The 23924-nt window shown below is 39.7% G+C and overlaps 2 protein-coding genes across 2 annotated transcripts in view; one reads left to right on the top strand and one right to left on the bottom strand.

The window, feature by feature from the left end:
- LOC134539806 (mediator of RNA polymerase II transcription subunit 20) overlaps positions 1 to 23924 on the top strand; it is a 279215-nt gene that overhangs the window by 24669 nt on the left and 230622 nt on the right. The window lies entirely within an intron of this gene.
- The window catches only part of LOC134539805 (facilitated trehalose transporter Tret1-like), a 168263-nt gene that overhangs the window by 5882 nt on the left and 138457 nt on the right, over positions 1 to 23924 (bottom strand). The window contains exons 2-3 of the mRNA XM_063382086.1: positions 23175 to 23285; positions 3271 to 3666 (exon numbers count right to left, since the gene is read on the bottom strand). Of these exons, the coding sequence (XP_063238156.1) occupies positions 3271 to 3666; positions 23175 to 23285 (507 nt within the window). The remainder of the gene's footprint in view (positions 1 to 3270; positions 3667 to 23174; positions 23286 to 23924) is intronic.

The raw sequence follows: 23924 nt of genomic DNA, 5'->3' as shown, positions 1-23924 counted from the left end.
GGGATGAAATAACACCGTTTTATTTCATGAGATACCCAATTAAAAAAAAGAAGAGAGAAACATGCCCCTATTTTATTTAAATTGATATTAGGTCTAATGGTCTTAAAACCACAGTTACTCCTTTTTCGCCTCCTTAGGGGTGGATTTCATTTATTACGCGTAGCCTAGTGTTTAAGTTAGCAAAATATCTTACTATTAAAAAAAAAAATCAGCAAAATCCGTCAAGTGGTTTTCAAGTAATGCCGAAACAAACAAACACAAAAGTTCTAAAAAAAACTCTATATTTTTGAGTTTAAATTATGTCAGTAGCCATTGGGAAGCATTAAGGATGTCGGCATGTCATTGAAGTCATGAAAAAGCCACGAAAGGTGCGAAACAAACAGTAATGGTAATTGTATTCAGTTCAGTAGTTTTCAAGCATACTACTTACCGACAAACTAACAAACTGTCACTATCTTAATAATATTAGCTTAGGGCGTTCGTTCTTTAAAGAGATTTTTAATGTTAGCCGGAGAGAGGGGGGGTGGTTCCCGTTGTCTAACTTGAAGCATGATCCGTAATTGCACTAACTACTTGATACTTTAGCAGAAACCAAAGATTTTTTCTAATAGATATGGTGTGGTGGCGTTTCCTGTCGGGCAGCCTGAGAGATAGGCAACACGTAATAACGCATCGTGGATTGCCTACGTGCCGGGAGTTAGTGGCTGTTGGATGACGCCAGTCGAGACGAGTAGTTCCTGGAGTCGATATCGTAGACATGTTATGTAGTTCTCTAGATACACTTGGTACCGCAGTGGCCCAAAAGTTCTTCCTTTCCAAAAATACATTTTATCCAGAGTATGTCACCTCAATATAAAGTGTAAAACTAACAAACAAAAAAGGTATTAAATAGGTGAAAAACAGATTTACTCGTGAGCTTAAATATTTCAAAACTTATGTATGCTAAGGTGTTATAATTAGAACAGGCTAATTCCGTTTACTGTAATCCCTCAATGACTTTGCCAGAAGGGGCTCAAAGCGATTGAACATCCACCTGCTTAATTTTTATGAAATTAAAATGTGATTACGTTATTAAATTATTATTACATCCACATAAATTATAAACTGAATGCAAAATTGCTGTTTAATTTTACCTTAATTAAAACAAGTTACTGATTCGTGATTAGGAAAACAAGCGTACCCAATTGGCATTTAGTATATCTTGGCATCCAACTAGGCCCCTTCCTTTGTGCGTGAAAAAAAAAAAGGGGGGGGGGGGTAATTGAACAGCGTTGTGGTTCCAACTGGGTTTTTCCATCCCTACTCCAGGCGAATGTAGACGCAGTACTTCAAAGATATACTACATTCATTTACATTCTACCTTTCATGGTGCTGGCCACAAATTTCTCGCATAGCTGAAGACCAGCGCCTAAAGCAATAAATCAGAATGAGTCTGAATTCGACAAACAAAATTAGGCTGCAGGTTCATCACGAAAAAATCGTAAGTTGACATGTATACATGACTTGGGCATAAAAGTGAATCCTAAGGCTGGAATACGCTTTTAAAATTATATCCGAATAACCTTTTCTGTCTTTAAATTTATCTTTTCCCGACTAATTTATCTTGTACCGATATATATTTAAACCACTTCCGACTTCTGGAACATTTGAGGCCGCGTCCGTGGATAGGATGGTGCATACCTGCCAACTTTTACGGATCGTCCGTAAGTTTTTACGGATTTTAATACTATTTTACTGTTTTACGGCCGTCTTTAATATCTTACGGATTTATTTTTGCGTGGTGGTTTATTACCGTTAACTGTACCGGCCATTTATACCTGCCAACTTTTACTGTACCGGCCATGTTACCGACGCACCGACGGAAGGCGGAATGAAAACAAAGCAAGAGATAGTTATTTGTATATGGTTTGGACTGGTCTACGTTTGTTTTCCACTTAACGCAACGAAAAAGTGCTTCCATAAACGGAGGAACGGACCACAATTGTGACGTCAGCCCTACCTCCTTGGTCTGTTCCTTGTTCCTGATATTGTCCAAAATGGCTGACTATTGTTCGTAGTTCCAATGTAGTGCTGCGCAACTGCTTTTTTTTTTTTTTTTTTTTTTTTTAGTTTGTATTTACGTGATGGGAACCATGAGTAAGCTAGCCAACAAGAAATATATTCAGACTTACCGTGCTGCGTATAACAACGAATTCTCGTGTATTCTGAAATCGCAAAAAGGAGAAACTTTTGTGTTTTGCACAGTGTGCCGGTGTGATTTTAGTATTGCTCATGGAGGTAGGTCCGACATAACTACACACGTTAAGTTTCCTAAGCATAGGAAAAAACGTGCTTTCTGAGGAAGAAAATAAGAAGATTGATAGCTTTTTCACCAGTACTGCACACACGGGGTTGGAAGTGACGAAAGCAGGCACTGTTGATGTCAAGTGGGCTGAATTATCAAGAGTTCGTGGAGTAGATGGCTTCCTGAAGTATAACAGACTGTCAAATGCTATCAATTCTGTCAATCCCCCACAGTAATTCAGAATGTGAGCGCATTTTCAGTATGGTAAAATAAACAGAACCCAATTGAGGTCTCCATGTCATCTAAAACTTTGCAGTCTATTTCTGTGTTGAAATCAAGGAATTGTGTTTGTTATGAACAAAGATTTACCTCAGATTTATTAGGTAAAGCAAATAAGGCAACTGCTGCACATTCTAAGTCTTAAAATTGCATCAAGGATGATAATCAGGAGGTGACTGAAATATGTAACAAACATGTGATATAGCAAGGTATGTCTTTAAGTAATCTTGTTTAGTGAATACTATTGCTTTTGTTTTGTACTTGATAATTTTGCTTTTCATATGCATGCTGTGTAAATTGGCACATTCTGTATAGGTTTAGTTTCCCAGTACATTTACAATATTGACTGTATGAGGTTTTCATTCTAGGCCATCGATATGCCCTTCATGTCATTAGTAAATTAGCAGAAACCAAATGGAATAGAAAAAATAGAAAATAATTGCACTTAATGCATGTAAAAAATTGCCGCATTTGATTTACGATACATTTTCCCAATTTAAAAGTTTTCTCGATGAGCGAACTAAAAAGTTGGCAGGTATGATTGGTGTGGTGGTCGCACATTGACGCACGTCTGCAAGAAGGCACGCCGCATACTCTCGCACTGCTGGTTATACGTGGCCCCTCCTCTAAGTAGATCAGATCACGGAAGAATAAACACGTGGGAAGACCGGACGAAGACAACAGCAAAGCGAGTGAGTGAGTGTCACCTGCGTGACGAGCAGCACGATGGCGCAGCAGAAGCCGCCCACGAAGGCCGTCACGAACATGACCTCGACGCTGGACGCGAACACGGTGGCGAGCCACGACGCGGAGAAGGGCAGCGAGGCGGCGAGCAGCACTCGCCGCCGGCCGAAGCGCATGGCGAGGCCGCCGAGCGCGCCGCCGAAGAAGGCTCCCAGCAGCGACAGGCTGGCCACCCAGCTCGCCTGCTGCGGCGACACGGCGAAGGCCATGGCGGCGGTGGAGTTGGCGGCCAGACCTCCCGGGTGCATGCGGTGTCGCAGCCGCTGCTGCTCCTCCAGCGAGGCGATGGCCGGCGAGCTGTAGCCCTTGCCGAGGCCGGCGGCGAACGGGCCCAGCGACACCGCCAGCGCTGCCAGCACCTGCGCGGGGAACTCCGTCGTCTACTGTCCACATATACACGTGGCTACGACTAGGTTTTTACACATTATACCCAGGATTTCTTACAAACAAAAAGGGGGTTGTCTGTAAAGTCGGTTTACGGACGATAATTTTACGTGATAACGTCATAAGAAAACATTGATGAAAAATAGCATACTTTTTAATTTTCAAATATTATTTACAGTTTTTTTTTTGCAAATTTTAATTTAAATGTTTAAATATGATCACGACCAATTAGTTAAAAAAAAGTTCGCGTTAACCTGTTTTGTTATTATAGAAGACTAGCTGCCCGACCCGGCTTCGCACGGCTATACTAATGGAAAAAAAATTAAGCCACATCTCCCATTTAAAACAATGGTAAATTAAAAAAAATTCAGTGAACATTTATTACAATGCTGTATAATGTTCCGGAGAGAAAATGAATAGCACCGATGGTTTCCCGACTCGTGCACGCAACGTACAACTGATGTACCCGTACTTCGCTACGGCAGTCTACAGGCAGATCACTCTTGCGCCGCTCATTATACATGCCCCTCCTTGTGGGTACGCCACTGCCGCGCGATGCCCGTTGCCATGGAGACGCAGAAGGCATGAACAATGCAAAATCCTGTTCTCATGCAGACAAAGTACCCACTGTTGCCTGGTTTTAACCACCCATGGGATCTAATTTTCGGAAAATGTCATCCTGCGTAACATAAGTAACATTACTGTGAAGTTTCAAGTCTGTAAAATATATATACTTGGAAAAAAAAGCAATAAAAAAACAAATTAAACACACAGCGAGGGGGAAAAAAACAATAGTTTAGGTTTGCGATTTAAAGTGATAAAAAGTATTTAAATACTAATTGAACTCTTATGAGGGTACTGATTGCTTCGTTGTTAATATCGACCCGTGTTTTTTACTTGTATGGAAACTTAAGAATGATAAGGCATCTAGTGCGTGGCAACAATGTTAATAGGCAATAGGAAATTAACTTCTAGCGCCTGCGGCATTGTCAACACACACTTCGTACGTGTACTGCATGTTGTGTCTAACCCCCTCCAACGCATTTGATTCTATATTGGACTTTTAGTAAGGATCCCTAATGTTATTGATAATATAATATAGCCTATAGCCTTCCTCGATAAATGTACTATCCAACACTGCAATAATTTTTCAAATCGAACAAGTGGTTCCTGAGATTAGTGCGTTCAAACAAACAAACAAACAAACTCTTCAGCTTTATAATATTAGTATAGATTTACTCGCACGGTGGTTGGCCGGTTCTTGCACGCTCAGCTCAGGCGGAACGTGACAATGAGTCATGTTTTTTCGTGCGTGCAGCCGGCGTTCATAGATTTATAAGACGTTATCACGTCAAAAATTGGTGCACGATAGATAATACGAATATTCTACTCATCTGATCTCAGCGTATCCTTAAATCTTATATGCTCTTTACGGAAACAAACACCACTCGCATATCTTGAGCAGTTTTTACGTCGCGTTTTTTTATCATGTTTACCGTATGTGCGCTTAGGTAGGCGGAGGGCCTTAAAATATATATTTTTTCGACAGTGAAAATTGCTAAAACGGGTAAAGCACGGACATGTTAGGAATGGGAACTTTTAAATACAGTATTGTAAGCAGTTATTGGGAATATGCAGGTTTCCTGCATATTTAATATTCCAGCATTTAATTACAGGGTGATAGTTTACAAATAGTTATACGACATAATGTTACATACAAATATTTAATTCAAAAACTGTATGTTTCAAGATTACATTGTCTCAATTCATGCAAGGACTTAATTGTTCTCAAAACCCTTATAAAAATATAAAATTGTTAAACCCAATTTTAATAATTGGTCATTATATGAATAGTTTATTTAAAATCATAATCAAAAACATGAATTAATTAATTAGGATTCTACCTAACCCGTTAAACACCTTTTCAGATTTTTTGCTATCGTGGAAACAAAATTTTTTTTTTTAAGTTGATAGGCTAAGAATAGCGAAATTAATATATAGTGAAATGATTTATTGTGGAATGGCCTGGTCCTGTGAGGGTGAAGTCTATTCCGTCTTTAAAAAAAAAGTATGGGCATTAGCGGCGAAGTGAGGAAGAACCACATTGAAAAAAAAAATGGAGGAGGAGGGAGAAGATGAAAAGAATCTAGTTCGGGCATTGTTAGAAAAGGGATTGTTTACTGAAGGATGTCCTTGTGATGTCGATTGAGGGATTAGAGTTGCGAGAGGAGGGGGAGAGAGAGGGAGAAAGAGAGAGAGGGAGAAAGAGAGTGAGAAAGAGAGAGAGGGAGAAAGAGAGAGGGAGAGAGAGAGAGAGAGAGACCAGGAAGAGCTGATGCTGTATGGGGGCGCTAACCACGTTTCATTCTTGTAATGTGTAATTTGTTTTTGTAAGAACCTGGGTACGGCATGTGTCGTACAACTTGCCTCACATCTGAAAGTTCTGAAAAAAATATATACTTATAGTACCACCGGTAAAATTATTTCCCAACTGTCACTTGCAAATCATCACATGATTTTTGTTTACAAACACTGTCAACACAAACAGTAGCAGAATGTTACTACTTTTAGGAACTGTCATATTTTGAGACAAGTTACGTGTCATAGTAGGCCATCCCCTTCAATCCTGGTTGAGTCTCAGGATAAATCTGTGGTGTTATGGAAGAGAAGGTTAAGTCAAAAACATTAAATTTTAAGAGAGGTGGAAGAAAGTCTAATATTATTTTCACGATCAAATATTAGTCGTTATATTATTAATAAATTATTGATATCTTATACAGGCAACACAAAACTACAAACCATATAAAGTGTCAAAAAGGCATATCCTTCAAATAATCCTTGACTTTCTTCCACCTCTCTTAAAATTTGATGTTTTTGACTTAACCCTCTCTTCCATAACACCACAGAAATAATCATGGTTGATTTGAAAGGAGGTCGCACACGTGGTTTCGGCTTGACCTTTGCCGTCATCACGCGGAGTGCATCACACGTGGAGGTCTCTGGGGGTAGCTCATCCGGGAGAAATGCGCTTCTCGTCGTCGGGGGGGGGGGGGGGGGGTAGGAAAGAAGAAGGGGAAAGGAATAACGGGGGAGGTTGGGTTTCTCGTCCCTGGAGGGGGCGATGATGCAGGTGGTTATTTTCTCTCTCTTTCTCTCTCTTTGTTGTCGGTATCTTTCTTTTCTCTGTTTGGTGAGGCCGGTGACTCCCCCCGCTGCAGTATAAAGTTTTTGGTGTAGGGGGTGGTTTCAATCAATATGATGGAACCGCTCCCTCCCCTTTTTTTTCCCTTCCTCCCGTCCTCTGCCACCCTTTACCGCCCCTCTTTTTAAGCCCTCTGATTTCCCTTTTTCCCCCCGAGCGTCCTGTCGCACTTTGCCAGAAATCCTGTGGGGTGTCACTCAGGGATGCCAACTTGGGGGTTTTCCCCCCAAATTTGAAGGGAACAAAGCTGCAATGCTGTTTTTTTTAGGGGGTAAATTTATTTAGGGGGATTTTTTAGCGGGTACATTATTTAAGAAAATTTTTGAGGGCGTGAATTTAAAGTGTATATCTTGAAAACAAAGTGAAGAAAGAACAGCAACACAAGTGGCGAAAGTAATTTTAGCTCTCAAACAGGGTGTACAATAAAAACTTTAGAGGTTTTTTTTATCTAAATCTAGGGGGATTTGAAGTTGGTCCTAGGGGGAACACTCTGTAGGAGTTGGCATCAGTGGTGTCACCCCGGCTCAGAAGTGCTGGCTGGGCGCCGAGAAAGTGGAGCTGACGGGAGGTATGTGAAATCATTATAACATACACACTCGCCACCTATAACCGGACAGCCCAAAAAAAAAAATTACGAAAAGCCTGGCATTCAGAGTTGTTCTTTTAAGTTATCCTTATGGAGGCTAGTATGTATGTCTCTCTCCCACCTCCTTCATTCCCCCTTATTTATTTAAAATTGTATGAATAAAACACTACAAAAAAGAACCACTTTCCATTAAGGAAAAAAAAATACATCGTAGGAGACTTTTTTTTTCCTTTATGAATAATACCAGTTTTACATCGTGCCTGTAGGCGCCGTGTGCGCTGCTCTGGCGGCGAACTTGGTTACTATCTGCAGGACGCGTAGCCAGCCCTCGGTGGAAATTGTTTGGAAAGGTTAGCAACACGGACGGTTATAAAAAAAAAAGCGAAAAAAAGGTTATGCAGATTGCTGTGTTGCTGGGCACAGCAATGCTTGCAGAAATACACAATCATATATCGTGTTTTGTTCATTACCAAATCGGAAAACTGAAGAGGAACGAAATTAAATTTTTTAGATTACTGCTGTATGCCTTGGCGAATTTGTGACTCGAGTATTTTGCGCGTGGAGTTAAATCGCGACACAAGTCATCTCTCACTAGATCGCATAGGTCTATGTGCATTCAATAGTAAGCGGGAAAAACCTTATGATACTCAAAATATTTAACTTATTGGGTTTCGCTTAGTTAGGGGCGTATCTGTGTCGGCGAGGCGGGATGATAAGTGCGACGTTCGCAGGTGCGTCTTGCGTGCAGTCTTCTCGTATTCCACAGGAAAACTATATGAGATTCGAGCGGTGACCTTGACATTATATGGCGGATAAATGAAGAAAAAGGTGTAATGCATGGCCCTTGGTGCCTTTTTTTTTTTTTTATAAAGAATCTGTGCCGGGAGTATCATGCCTGAATATTATTCTGAAAATCACGCGTTTTAGTCCTTTTGACTTGATGTAAGTTTTTGGACATACGCCATTGCTAAGCTCATGTATGTCTGTAGAAGAAAACTACAAAAAACCCAAAATACAAAAACAAAAACACAAATTAAGCAAAAAATTGCTGTTGTCAATAGGATATAAACACCACATAATATATAATGAGGACGGGACCAGATAGCAGTTCCCGAAACGTCGCTTGTTTCTGTTTTGGAAAACTATTGGGTTTGTTTCGTCTTTTCGTTTTGTCGTGTTTTTGTCTCGTTTCAACTGTTGTGCTGAATTGTTTTGGGTTCAATATTTTTGTGCTGTCCTCATTTGTGGGTTTTTTTTCGTTCTGTTAGTCCATTTTTCTTTGTTTTTTTCTTTGTTGACCATATTCCTGTTATGGAATATTATGTGGTGTTTATATCCTATTGACAACAGTAATTTTTTGCTTAATTTATGTTTTTGTCTTTGTCTTTTGGTTTTTTTTTGTAGTTTTCTTCTACAGACATACATGAGCTTAACAATAGCGTATGTCCAAAAACTTACATCAAGTCATGCACTCACATTGCACAAATCTTTCAAAGATAATATTAGTCCTTTTCGCTCTCCTAAAAAAAAATACAGTTTAAAAATCGATGTACGGAAACAGAACTACCCATTCGTCCTCACGCTACACGTCAACAGATTCCTCTCGAATAGGCATCTTGAGCAGTTTTAAAATAGCATGGTGTGTGTTCCCGGGTAGGCGGGAAAATTAAAGTAAAGTTGAGGCGTTACTATTACGTTATTTATCATCCCCGTTTCAAACAGGATTGCCTCCAAAGGGAGAGGGCTTTCAAATTTCTTTGGGGGTTCGTGTCCCGCCACGGGTCGTTATCACAACGCCGAAATACCATAACGCCGAATGTCAAAATTAACCACAACGCCTACAGCTAGAAAACTGCTTTGTACCACAACGCCGAAATACCACAATCAAACCTAACCTTACCTAACCTAACCTAGCGTAATATAACATAACTTAACCTAGAGCCTAGCCTAACCTAACCTAGCCTAACCTAACCTAGTCTAACCTTATCTAGTCTAACATAACCTAACCTTTGTGGCAGTCCTGCAATGACATTTTTCGGCGTTGTGGTATTTTGGCGTTGAGGTGCGTCCCCTCCCGCCACCCCCACTCTCTATTTTACTCCCGGTAACTATGTACTGTACTATGCCTGTACAATGAATCATCGCAGAATTTCCCAGGGTGATTTTTGGCAGACAACTAAAAACCGGATTCAGAATGCCCGAAAACCGGGCTTCGAACCGGGGTGTGCGGTGAGAGAGAGCCGAGTTTCTTGACCACTACAACACCGCGAACCGCGTCGTCCGCCATGGCCGTTTATAGGGAGAGGGGGAGGGGGAGATACCAGGAATTTGGGCACGGTAGAGATTTATATATATATATATATATATATATATATATATATATATATATAGTATGTTTATCCTTATGGTAGGACTAAAATATTACAATTATATTGCTAATAAAGTGCATTGAAAACTTTAAAAGTACTATGCGATGTATGCAGATTACAATTACAGCTATGGTCAGGTCAGTCTTTCGATTTCTTTTCTTTGATTTTGAGCGAGTCTCTCAGTCCTCGCCAGAGGTGTGTGACATCCAAACTCGGTAACGAGCAAACTCATTATGTTCTCACGTTGCGTATACACTTGTAATACGCATCTCGGACACGGCGTTTAACGTAGAATTTTTGACGGGACAACGTCTAATAAATCGATGAACACCGGCTGCACGCACTAAAAAGTGTCCCGTTACGCAAATTGTCCCGTTACTCTCATTGTACGTTTGCGCCGCATCTATCTCTCTTCCACTCGATTGGATCAACCATCGATTTGACTTTTTCGAGGCACATTAAACTTGTAACACTCAGATTCGTTTCCTACTTTTCCTATCATCGTCCTATCCTTAACAGAAGAACACAGATTGGAAGAAGTTAAATAGCAAACATGTATAAAAGTTAGAGTTAAAATAATATCTTCGTTAAAGTAATAAACATATTTGAATTAATGAGTACAAATAAAAGTAAATTTATAAATTAAATTGTAGATTTCGTCTCACTCCTTCTTTGAATCCATAGAAAATATTGATAATTCAATAAAAATGATTCAATTTTATTCATAAATGTAGGCAATCATTTCAATGTTTTGTTATGACGTTGTCACGTCAAACTATCGTTCGTAAACCGACTTTACAGACAACCAATTTTTTTAAAATAATGCCGAGCATGATACATAACGCATATTGTGTTTTCAACTACATTTCTGGACGCGAATCACGCGTAGTTTCCGCACCCGCTGCTACAATTGGCTGCCGGAGCAGCTACGTCGTCGAAGTAATCATTCAATTTGCAGAGCGAAAGGTTAAAGTTATATAATGAAACGGTTCCGATAAGAGCGAAAAAGTCTTGAAATAATACTAATCTTAGGCTTGGGCCTGATTTTCGACAAGGAATTTTATTTAAATACTGCCCAAGTTGTTGAAATCCATTAAACAGTTAATACTATAACGTTTCCCTTTGTCTTTGTGAACTTTGGTTCCCGCCATCCGCCACAGATGGCAGCACCGTGGTTACACATTTCCGTTCCATTCACTAGAATTACTCCTACCAAATGCCGTGTACCGAGAGCTAGATGTTACACGTCAACAATTGGATCTTGGCATTAATTTAGATATCGCGTTTTTTTATAATGATGCTGGGGAAAAAAAATTCTATGATAAAAATTTATACTTTTATCTATCCTTGTTAAACCGTGTAGTACAGCTGGTACTGAAAAAAAAAACATTAACGAAAGGCGTTGAAAACGAAGGGTATCGCACGTATAGAGTTTTGGCAAAAAAAAAAAAAAACTTTTTTTTTCTTCTCCTAACGAGTCAGATCTGCGCCAGTAAAACGCGTGGAAGTCGTCCATCGGTTTATTTGTCGAAGCACTGCTCTCTAATAGCGACCGACCGACCGGTTTACAACCTCGATCACATTCATTCCATCCTCCCCCTGTCTGCTTCAAAACCGTTTTTTTTTTCCTCTCTTCCTATTTGACCTCAAAAACACCTCCCATCCCCTGAATCTCCATACGACCGACTCTGTCCCTTCCACTGTCGGTCGCTGACGGCATGTAGTTGATTAGTGCGGTCTCGGGTAATGAATGCGTGATTTTTGTTGAATGGGGTTCCGGGTTTTTTTCCGAAATAGTTGGTCACCCACACTACCCCTCGTATTCCTTTTTTTTTTTCTCATCTCATCGTCCTCTCTCACTAATGACGCCGCAAAACGCCGACGGAAATAGTACCTGTAGCCGCAGTAACTTTAACATACGTGCCATAGCCAGTACAGTTGTTATGATTAATACTGAAGTTCCTATAGTTCATTCACCACGTTTGAGGCCATAATGGTTCCCTTGCAATCATTATAGGGAGAAGAATGGCACATTCTTGATATTTAACACAACACAAGGATCACATGACTACTGCTTGGGGCCTAGAACTTAAAAAAAAAAAAAATGTAAGCGAGTTTTTCAGTCCTCGCTAGAGATGTGTAACGTCTAACCTCGGTAACGAGCGAATTCATCTGTTCTCATGTTGCAATACACGTATAATACGAAACTCGGACACGAAATTTAACGTAGAATTTATTAAAATAAAGGCGAGCATGATAAATATACGCACATTGTGTGTAACTACATTTTTTTGGCCCATAGAATTACACGTAGTTTCTCCACCCGCCGCTAGAATTCGCTGCCGGAGCAGCTACGTCGCCTATCGAATTTTTACATCTGCAATCGAAATTTCAAACTATATATGAAACGGCTTCGATAAAAGCGAAAGACATGAAAAAAAATAGTAAACCCCGGCTTTGGACTTAATTTTGGACAGTGACTTTCATTAAAACACTGTCCACCTGGTTAAAATTCGTCAGTTAATGCTATAAAGTTTACCCTTTTGCTTTTTGAACTCTAGTTCGCGCCATCTGCCATAGATGGCAGCACCGTGGTTACACATTTCCGTTCCGCGTGACTTCCGTTCCATTCACGAAACCGCTGACGCCGAAATATCGTATACCGAGAGCTAAGTTGCTACACATAAAAAAATAACTTTCTCCGTTACCACGAGTTTTTTTTTTTTTTTTTTTACCATTTTCGCAGTTGCCTTCCTGACACACAGTCACCGCAACGTGGCTGAAGCTCGCTACACACTGTTAATAGCTTCAGTGACGCAACAGTGTAAGAAAAGTTAGAAAACTTAAACGATCGTTATATTTTAAGTTGATCAGTGTTGACTAAATTGCTAAGTTTCAAAAAGAGTTTTTGTTCAATTTTAAAAATATATTTCTTTAAAATCAGCGTGATTTGATTATGAATGAAATGTTTTCTTAAAGAAAATAGTCTAAAATGTTGTTAAAGGTTACTAAGTGGTTTTCTATTTACGCATAAATATAATCTCCGAAAAGTTAACATTCTTCAGATTTTTATTTTTTGAAGGAGTTTTGAAAAGTTGTACATTAAGCAATGTGAAGATGACCCGAATAAACTATTTGCTCTCTGCAAGGGCGCCCATATGTTAGTTTGTGTGTATATTTGGTGGGAAGGGGGGGGGGGGGGCAGAGACCTGGGGGTATGGAGTATTTTTAATATTTTGAAAGACGAATGGCGACTTATAAGTAGCCATAAAAAAGTTTCAGTTCCGTTATATAAAAATATTGTAGTGTTGAACCACTTCTATATAATATCGAGTTTTGAATCTTTTTTGAGAAAAAAAAAAACTGCTGAGAGGTGGGGGGGGGGGGGGGGGGGGAAATCACTCTTGGACATGGCCCCCCTTGGGTCTCTGGGCCCTTTATTTTCTCTCTATAGCCCTGCGTCTGAGTGGTAAGAAACCTGCGAGGCTTTTCTTTTCGGTAATTCATTTGCATAGTTTGTCTATCGCCCTTTTTACTCCCCCTCTTTCTATCGTTCACTCTTTCTATCGTTCACTCTTTCTATCGTTCACTCTTTCTCTCTTTTTCTCTCTTTTCTCTTTTTCTCTCTTTTCTCTCTCTTTCTCTCTTTCTATCTCTCCCTTTCTCTCTCTCTCTCTCTCTCTCTCTCTCTCTCTCTCTCTCTCTCTCTCTCTCTCTCTCGGGTAGAATATCACTTTCCGAGGAATTAACGAGTCTCTCGTGGGCCTCGTTAACCTGACGTGTCCCTCTCGACCGATCCGTATCGAATCACGTGGTAAATGGTGGTGGTGGGACGGAGAGGTGTGACGTGTGAAGGCGTGTTCGCGTGCCCGGTTGGCGGGGAACGCTTGTCGGCGATAAACGTTGTCGCGCACGCGATTCGCAACGTTACGTTACGTTACCTTACGTTACGTGTCGGGAAACGTACTCGTACCGAGGGATTGGGGGGAGGGGGATGGTTTGTGGCCTTGCACGCATCCATCAATCACTACTCAGTAAAGCAAACACATTTTCTGTACTTTTACAGATATAATACAGCACGAAAGATATTGTAAATTTATACAACACATGGCTGGTTATTTTTTTTAATATATAAAATATTTTTTTTTTTCGTGATTATATATTGAGTATTTCTTATGAAAATTGGCGTATAATTTATATATTTTAACTTATGTTTCATTCAAGCATATATATAGATTTTTAGGCCATGGAATATTCAATAACTGGAATTTAATTTGTTTTATTATACTTATTAATGTGCGCAGTTATTACTGGAAAGCTATTCAGGGAATGATTTACAAATATTATATTTGGTATTAAACATGCTTATCTCAATCGTGTCGTTCATGTTAGGAAACTCGTCAACATTGAAAGCTGTTGTATGTTTGGTGCGTATCTAATGGCAAGAAACATTTTGTAGTAAATGTTTTTTTTTTTTTTTTGGGTTGGTCGCGACGGTAGAAAACGAATGTTCGCAATGACGCAACGCGTCCTTCGCGCTATGTTAATTCCAGCATAAACGTGTGTTACAGTACTTTGATATTTCTTACGCAGGGGTGCCCACAAGGGGGGGTAACGACGCAGACTGCGTCATTAATTTCAGGGGGGTGGGGGGGTTAAAAGACGAGAAAAATGTATATATTATTTACATAATTATAGCTTCTAATGTGAAAATACGATTTGGTGCTTTGATAATTGAAAGGGATCTTGTAAATCAAATTGGCAACCCTGCACTTTCCTCAACAAAAGCAGTTTGGCATCTGTCGGTTCAGGATGGAAATGTTACTTGATATGACCAAAATAATTATTAGAAAATCAGTTTTAATTAATGCAAAATGTGATAAAATATAATACTAAAAGAGTATAATATTATAAAATAATTGAGTAAATCATTTAGAGAATGGCATAAAAAAATTCGGGGGGGGGGGGGCCGCATCATTAGTTTAGGGGGGGGGGTGAGTTATAGTGTTTAAGGGGGGGGGGGGGCACCTCTGTCTTACGTGTATCTTGGCTTCTGGATCGATGCTATGTCTACCGGCAGCTCTTTCCCGACAATCCAGCGTGCCTTTTTTTTTTTGCAGCGAATTCACTTCAGTTTTTGATGTGAAACGTCTTAGCCATCGGTAGAGACCTGAAAAAAATTCGCGGGTTCAATGACCTCCAGGATAGACTCCAATATCCTCTACACACTCGGGCAATTGCCACCTGTTCATTGGCTGTTGACTTGTGAGTCGTCTCGACTGGGTGGTCTGTGATTCGACACTTCTATGAGTGAGGGTCTCTAATTGGCCCTCATTACTCCAGATTAACAGTGAACCAGTGGTAGAAGCAGCGCTAAGGTATAATTATTTGAATTTTAGCATAACACGAAATGAACCCGCGAATTTTTCAGGTCTCTAGCCATCGGTATACGGCATTTGGTGGGAGAAATTTCATGAACGGAACGGAAGTTGCATGAAACGGAGATGTGTGACAGTGGTGCTGCCATCTGTGGCGGATGGTGCGAACCAAAGTTCACAAAGCCAAAGGGAAACTTTAACTAACGGTTTAATCAATTTTTTAACAATATGAGTAGTATTTTAATAAAGTTCTCTGTCTAACATCAGGCGCAAAGTTGTGATTTATTATTTTTTTTTTTCATGTCTTTTTCGCTTTTATCGGAGCCGTTTCATTGTATAGTTAGACATTTCGCTCTGGAAACGGAATGATTTGATAGTCGACGTAGCTGCTTCGGCAACGAATTCTAGCGGCGGGTGTGGAAACTACGTCTGATTCGCGTCCAGAAATGTAGTGGAAAACACAATTTGCGTATATTTATTACGCTCACCGGTTTTTTTTTTTTTTTTTTTTTTTTTTTTTTTAAGAATTATACGTTAAATTACGTGTCAAGAGTTTGGTATTATAAGTGCATTTCCAACACGAGTACACATGAATTTGCTCGATACAGAGGTTAGATGTTACACATCTCTGGCGAGGACTGAGACACTCGCTCACTTGTTTTTTTCCTTCACATATTTATCCATAACTATTCCGCAAAATTTTTCTAAATTCCATGTTGACAGTGTTCCGGGCCACAGCTAATTATTGATACTTCTTCTTTCCCCGCGACTGACAACTATACGAACTCTCGCCTTTGTTTTCCGTAAACCTGCCAACAGAAAGCCGGCAAGAAAAAAAATTCCCGAAGAAATGCGAGGAATACCGTTAGCCCGGCACGAAACCCCAGAACAAAATTTTCTAAACTTTAAATTTTTTTTTCCTTCCTTCCCACATTTTTGTGTGATAAAGAAAAATCATAAAGAAAGAAAGAGCTAAACTTTCGTGCAGGGATGGAAAATCGCGTTTCTCTCTGACACTCAGCTCCCACCAGCTTTTTTTTTTACTGCCCTCATTTCCTCGCTTTACTTGTAACTCAAAGTTTGTTTGAAACGATTACTCAAACTTTTTTTTTTTGGAGGGGGGAGGAGGAAGGCCGAACTTTTTTTTTCCCCAACCCGCCAGTGCAAGGCACCTCATCAACCCATCTGACTCCCCTGTCCTTGCTCAGACCGGGATACACTCTGTTTTCTTTCCGACGCCGGCAGAAGTTTATATCTCGCAGGTTCGCGACGGAACCCTCCCTCCTTTTCCTGGTTTAATATTGAATACCCTCCCCCCCTCTTTTTTTTTGCCCTTTTGCCCCTTTTTTTTTCCTCATTCGCCCCTCCAGAGGGCAGAGGGAATAACGGGAGTGGCAGAATTGTGGCGGGATGAGTCACGAAGCACGGGGTAGATTTTTGTTTTAAATCCAGCATTCTGTAGTTCGGAAATTATTTATGTAATCCGGAACCAATCGACCCACGCTCATTAAGAATTTTCTTTCGGCTCTCTTCAAGTGATGATAATTACGAAGACTGGCTGGAGACAAGCTCAAACAGATTACAATAAAATTGTCTAAATCGCATTAAACATTACGTGCTATCTATCGGCAGTGGCAGCAACTTAACAAGTACATTGACCATGATACGAGCGCTTACAGAACTTATGTATTGATATGAAGAAAACAAATCATTTTGTAATACTGCTGTTACTATTTTTGTAACTTTACAAACATTTTTACTTTTGAAAAAAAACTTAAGTTCCAAATACAATATTTTTTTGTTTACTGTAAAATAATAAACTTTTTTTTTTATTTGGGCCTAAACTCTCTTCGACAGCCAGGTCAGTAGATACAGGTCATGTGATGTTGGAAAAGGAATCGGCCATGGCCGTTCCAGAAGGAGGCATTCAGAATTTTTTTGGATTGCTTTCGAGAAACCACTCGAAACAGAAATCAGGATGAACAGAGATGGTGTTCGAACCCTCGGTTGTCTGTAGGGATGTGCCAATGCAATCCTCAAATACCATCGAATCCTTAGTATTCGAAGGATTCGATATTCGAGGAAAAATATTGGAAGAAAAAGATACGAAGAAAAATATTAGAGGAAATAAAATAAATTAAAAAATATATATTCAACACTGATAACCTCTGGAGTTTACTAATTCATTTGTTTTTCTTTATACCTATTATGTTATCATTCCCAAAGCTACGTATTGTTTTTTTAACATGTAATTATAGAAATATTATTAGAGAAACACACACAATGTTTAAGTTGAAATCTGTGCGGTCAATTAGTTATATTTATTTATTCAATAAGTCTACAGACTTTTCAATGAAGAGTGCACTTAAAATAAAGAAAGAATGCTTCGCAGTTCCAACGTGTAGAATATATGCTACCTATATTCTGATTGACGAGTTCTGGGCCCATAATAAAAATAATATAATAATTTGGCTGCTAAAAAACTTAAAACTGATACGCGGATATTTAAATAAATGTTTTATTGGCTGTGTCGGACAAAAAATGACAATGGTCAAAATAATATAATTTTATGGCTGCTGAACGTTATTTTTTACACTGTTTTTTTTTATCAGATAGTCCCCAAAGGTTGCTTTTTCTGCCAATTACTTTTTTTATGTCCGGGCCGCACAAATACTGTTTGAGGCCCGATTTTTGGACAGTTTTGACTTAAGGTAATGTCGTGTATCATGTAACATCTTAGCTCTTGGTGTACGGCATTTGGAGTGGGAATTGCGTGAATGGAACGGAAATGTGTAACCACGGTGCTGCCATCTGTGGCAGATGACGCGAACCAAAGTTCATAGGGGCAAGGGGAAATGTTATAGTGTCAACTGTTTAATGGATTTTATAAAGAAAAGCAGTGCTTTAATAAAATTCCGTATCGAAAATTAGTTCCCAAGCAGGAGTTTAGAATTTTTTTTCAAGGCTTTCTCTTTTATCAGAGCCGTTTTCATTATAGGCTACTTTAACTTTTCGCTCTGCAAATCGAATGATTATAGTCAAAGTAGCTGCTTCGGCAGCGAATTATAAGTGGCAGGTGCGGAAAGTACGCATGATTCGCGTCAAGAAATGTAGTTGTAACGCTCGGCATTATTTTGAAATACTCTCCTTTAAATTTCGTGTCCGAGTTTCGCATTACAAGTGCATTTGCAAAATGAGATCACGTGCTTTTTTTTTTTTAACCCAGGTTAGATGATACACATCTGTGACGAGTACTGAAAGACTCGCCCACATTTTATTTTTTGTTGGTGGAACTAAAATTAGGTAAGTATTCAAAATGTTTCGCTGAAATCGCTGATTTATTTTTAAAAATTATAAGCGTACAAACTTTACCAGAAAAAAAAATCCCCTTTGTTTTTGATTATTAAAACTCTTCTTTAAGTAGGGCCTAAAGACATTAAAAAAAATAATATAAAAAAGCAAGTGTAAAATGCTGGTACATAGGGCCAAAACGTCGGCTCTGAAAAGTACGCTGAAAACGGGGAATAGGTCCTTTTTTTTTTTTTTTAATCACTTTCAATTTCAATTTTTGTCTTGCGGTCCTCACGAAGCGTCGCCGAGTAATTATCTGCGATTAACCCCTTCCGTCGGAGCTTGTTAAGGGTGATCCGATTTCCCGCTGATGCCTGACTGTTAAAAAGCGGAACTTAGTGAAAAGGGGAGGAGGGAGGGACCGGTGGGAGACGGCACCGTAAAAAAAAAAAAAAAAATAGACGGCCAAGGCAGCGGCAATCGAGTTACTGGGCCCCGACGAGATTATCGATTAGTCGGGGCCCGACGTTTTATATACGCGCGCCCGACCGTGCCTATCGATTTTCCGCCTTCCGACCCGGCGCACCCGTGGAGAGCCCTGAAGTGTATCCGACTGCTGGGAGATTGTTCAGAGAGTTCGCCGATACGTTCACCGATGCAACTAATATTGGCGATATGAGTCGATTGATGCAACGCCCAACCTTAAATTAAGTCTTTGATAAGTACGCTAGGGTTCTTGGGCACGTTTTGATCATTAAATTGTCTCTTATCTCTTGTTAATCGAGGATGATGCTTAACTTCAAAGTAGAAAGTTACGTTAAATCCAACTTATGACCTACTTATGAAGTATAAATAAAAATTCTTTGTTAGTTTTGAAAGCATCACGCCCTCTCTTTCAGAAACGATAATATTGAATCATTTTCGACATAGTGACATCACGGAAAAAAAAAAAAAAAAACAACTAAAAACATGGAACTGTAGATAATGGACGATAATCGATAAGTAACGACACCTTTTTATCTTCTATCAACTTAGAATAAGCTCCCTGGTGTGTGGTTACGAAATAGTTTCCTTTGCAATTAGGGCGTAGAAAATAGAATAAAATACATACTTTCAGACAATAAGTCACTGCAGAACTACGTTGCAGAGAGCTCAGGACTCTATGAATTAAGCAGAGGTAGACAGAAACCGAGAGACGCCATTTTTTTAAACAGTTTTTAGGGCATAGACCATTTTTTTACCGTCAAATATCGAATATTGGGCTTCGTTAAGGCAGAGAGCATTTACTAAGAAATCTTCTGAGAGTATAAAATAATGCCGATTTTATAATATTGTGACAGTATTAAATTGATACTTAACGCCTATTCACAGAGGAACGTATTTGTAGCGAATCGTCACTATTAACCTCAGGCATTCCATTAATTATATACTATGCTTTAACAAATCCAAATCTGCAATAATATATGATTAAGTAATTACTGTTGCCTAAAAAAAGTTTGAAATCAAGATAACGCTTTAGTTTTCTATCATTCCACGTTAAGTGTTAGTGGAAATCTACGAATTTACTTGCTGCAAGCCTTAAGAATTCTCGCAACCAAAAGAAAATTTATCGAGATAATACTGTCGCTGCTAAATTGTATTTTTAAACATTTCCAAAGCATGGTGTATGTTTTGGAAACAAATACGCATTAACTATGAAATCTGATGTGATGTATGCTTTATATACTCTGTTACAATGAAAATGCACACTTAAATCGTAGTCACATATAGAATTTTCCATAGCTTTTTTTTTCATATCTTTGCTATATTTTTAATTTTGAACTATTTATTCCAATTTTTTGGCATGCCAAGGCATAAATCATATACGCTAAGTGATGACTGTGACGCATCGCGCGCGGTGGAGAAGGAATCGCCGCCATTTTGAGGTCATTGTCCTGCGTTGCGAGATTTCCATTTAGTATAAATTTTGACTCGGAGAAGCTACGGCGTTCGTTTACGTTTCAATCGTCAGCTCTCGTCAAAATCTATCGATTGCATATATAAAACATTAGCGTAAAGTAGTTATATATATATATATATATATATATATATATATATATATATATGTGTGTGTGTGTGTGTGTTAAAAATAAAAACAATATCAAAAATATATAATGTCGACCTATACGCGACTTTTTAGTGTTCAAACATGATTATAACATACATAAAATAGCGTATTTTATATTTTGTATAGAAAATATTACCCGTTACGTATACGTATTCACTTACAACACACGGCCGTGTCCATGACACAGCCACACCCCTTTTTTTTTTTGAGCTTAAATACGTTTATTTTGTTGATATATGTTCATTTAAAATGTAAACAAACTCTAGCATTTTAACAGATCGTACAATAATAATCACTTTTTTTGAAACGCTATGCTACATTTAAGGGACTTTCCAGTAAAATATACCGTGTAAAATCGTTCTTGTCATTTTTTTCTCGGTGAATAATATCAATAGTGAAGTGAATTTTTTATTAATGGTATAAAATTATATAGCTTTGCTCTTTTTTCTTTTTTAATTAAAAAAATTGTAAACATTTTCTGAAAGCGATATTTTTTATATATTATTTGAGCATTTCACACAAGAGGAATGAGATAAAATACACACTGGTATCCAAAGTTCACAACTTAAGCTTTCATCGTGTCCAATAATTGTTACAAGTTGCGGGAGTCTAAACTTAACAAAAATATGGGCACATTTACACGTACGTAATGAAGAAAAATCTCTCAGTGACGTAATGTAAATACTTTACGGCCGGTAGGGTGAGACGAGGCGATGACTCATCAGTGCGGCGTAGCAAAATGTGCAGTGATCAGGAGTGGGGCGTTCGATTTGGGACGGGCCCAGGAGTGGGGCGATCGATGGGACTCAAACGTTTGGTCGCTCGATGGCGAAGAAATGAAAAAGGGGTTGGGGGGAGTATACGAGCGCCCGCGAGCGTTGGTGAAGTGACGCTATTGGGAACAACTATTTTTTTTTTAAAGACACGCAGTATTGTGAGTGGTATAGGGACTATATTACTATCATAAAACTGTAGAACCGCCGTGTGTATGTACATTGAAAATATTTGCCAAAATAAAATATTTGGTAGCGAGTGTTAATAGAACACAGTAAGATTATTAAAAAAAAAAAAAAAACTTTGTCTGTCTGTTTGATCACGCTAATGTCCAAAACCACTGGACGAATTTTCGTAGAGTTTCCACAGGTAACCTGAGCGTAGCTGGGGTTTTATTTCATCAAAATCGGCTCGCGGAAAATACAAAATCTCAATTTAAATTTTTAGGAGTCTTCTCTGCTTAGTGCAGCTCGTTAGAAAAGTCAAAATATGGAGCCTCATTAGTTGATTTTCAAAAGCCGCTCACAGCTGTTTTCGAGTGTTCACCTCAGTGACACGATCATCACAGCGTAGTAGACCAACGAACCAATATATAACGCTGTATTTTTTTTTTTTATCTCGGTGACAAGAAGTATTTTCGTAAGTTTTTCGTCGGCGACAGAATTAAAAGAATTTTGCGGAATTTAAACTGACATTGATTTTACTTGGCTAGGGTATACGGACTTAAACGATTTCGCTTTTTGTGGTTTTGGGATGTTAAAAATTTAATTATTTCGGTGGGGTTTTTGCCAGGCGAAGGGGAATTTATTTCGGAAGGTTATTCGGAAATGAGGATGGGAACTCGCGGTATGGTCATGAAATGATTAGGGTGGTTCCCGCAGAGGTGTAGCCCGTGCCTCGGGTCGGACCTCGTGGCGAGACGGGCAGAAGGGTGGACGTCTCCGTCGCCGGGGACGCACCACAACGCCGAACTTACAATAACGCCGAAAACTGCAACGCCGACAGCTAGAAAACTTCTGTGTGCCACAACGCCGAAATACATTAACCCCGAAAAAATGTCATTGCAGGACTGCCACAAAGGTTAGGTTAGGTAGGGCTAGCACACAAATTCATTCAGTTGTTTTTCATTTTGCTCCTGTGCCGCCCCCCTCCCCCCCTCCCTCCCGCAACATTTTTTCGGCGTTGTGGTCATTCAGCGTTGTGGTACACAGCAGTTTTCTAGCTGTCTGTCGGCGTTGCGGTCAATTCGGCATTCGGCGTTGTGATATTTCGGCGTTGTGGTAACCAGAGGTGCCCACCCCCCCCCCCCCTAAACTAATGATGCGGCCCCCCCCCCCCCCCCCGAATTTTTTCATGCCATTTTCTAAATGATTTACTCAATTATTTTATAATATTATACTTTTTTAGTGTTATATTTTATCACATTTTGCATTAATTAAAACTGATTTTCTGATAATAATTTTGGTCATATCAGGTAATATTTCCATCCTGAAACGACAAATGCCAAACTGCTTTTGTTGAGGAAAGTGCGGGGTTGGCAATTCGATTTACAAGATCCCTTTCAATTATCAAAGCACCAGAATCGTATTTTCACATTAGAAGCTGTAATTATGTAAATAATATGTACATTTTTCTCGTCTTTTAACCACCACCAGCCCCCCCCCCCCCCCTCCTGAAATTTTAATGACGCAGTCTGCGTCGTATCCCCCCCCCCCCCTTGTGGGCACCCCTGTGGTAACGTGGTAATGACCCCTCCGTCGTCCGACCGGCACCGACCTGCGTGAGGTGCCTGGGGCGAGTCGCTCCGGCTCCGGATGGCACGTGGTGGACCGCCGTGGCGCGAGGCACCGCCGTCGTCCCAGCCGCCGTCGCCGGGTACAGCGTCACCTGCGGGGGGTACAATTCGCACACGTCACACACTCTCGTCGTCCTCCTTCTCTTTCATCCATTGTCACCCGCTCCAACTGTGCGGGATCCACGGAGGTTCACCGTCGAACAAATCCCCAGTCCAAAAAACCGCAATTTACAAAGCAATATTTGAATTATAATAAAGACATAGGATTTCATACAACTGCCTGACCTATTGCTAGAGACCGGAAAAATTCGCGGATTCATTAGGCGATAGGCTAGAATTCAAATACATACCTATACCTACCTCTTAGATGATTTTGCTATTGGCTCACTGTTCAACTGAACGCATCTCAACCAATTATAGACCGTCAACCAAAGAAGGATCGACTCACGGACAAAACTAACTGAGACGACTTACAAGTCAGCAGCCAATGAACTTGCGTTATTTGTCTTGACTGTACAGGGGAATGTGCAGTCTCTCCTGAAGGCCATCGAAACCGCGAATTTTGCAGGTCTCTGCCTATTGCTAGTAACCAGACTCGAGAACAGACACAAATTACGTACACTGATAGTTAGAGACCTGCAAAATTCGCGGATTCATTGACCTCTAGGATAGACTGCACAGTCCTTTAAATACTCGCGGAAATGACACCTGTTCATTGGCCACTGACGCGT

Source organism: Bacillus rossius, chromosome 16, assembly GCF_032445375.1.
Source record: "Bacillus rossius redtenbacheri isolate Brsri chromosome 16, Brsri_v3, whole genome shotgun sequence".
NCBI lineage: Eukaryota > Metazoa > Arthropoda > Insecta > Phasmatodea > Bacillidae > Bacillus > Bacillus rossius.
The sequence above is the reverse complement of the archived record's forward strand: the minus strand, read 5'-3'. Positions and strand labels throughout refer to the sequence as shown.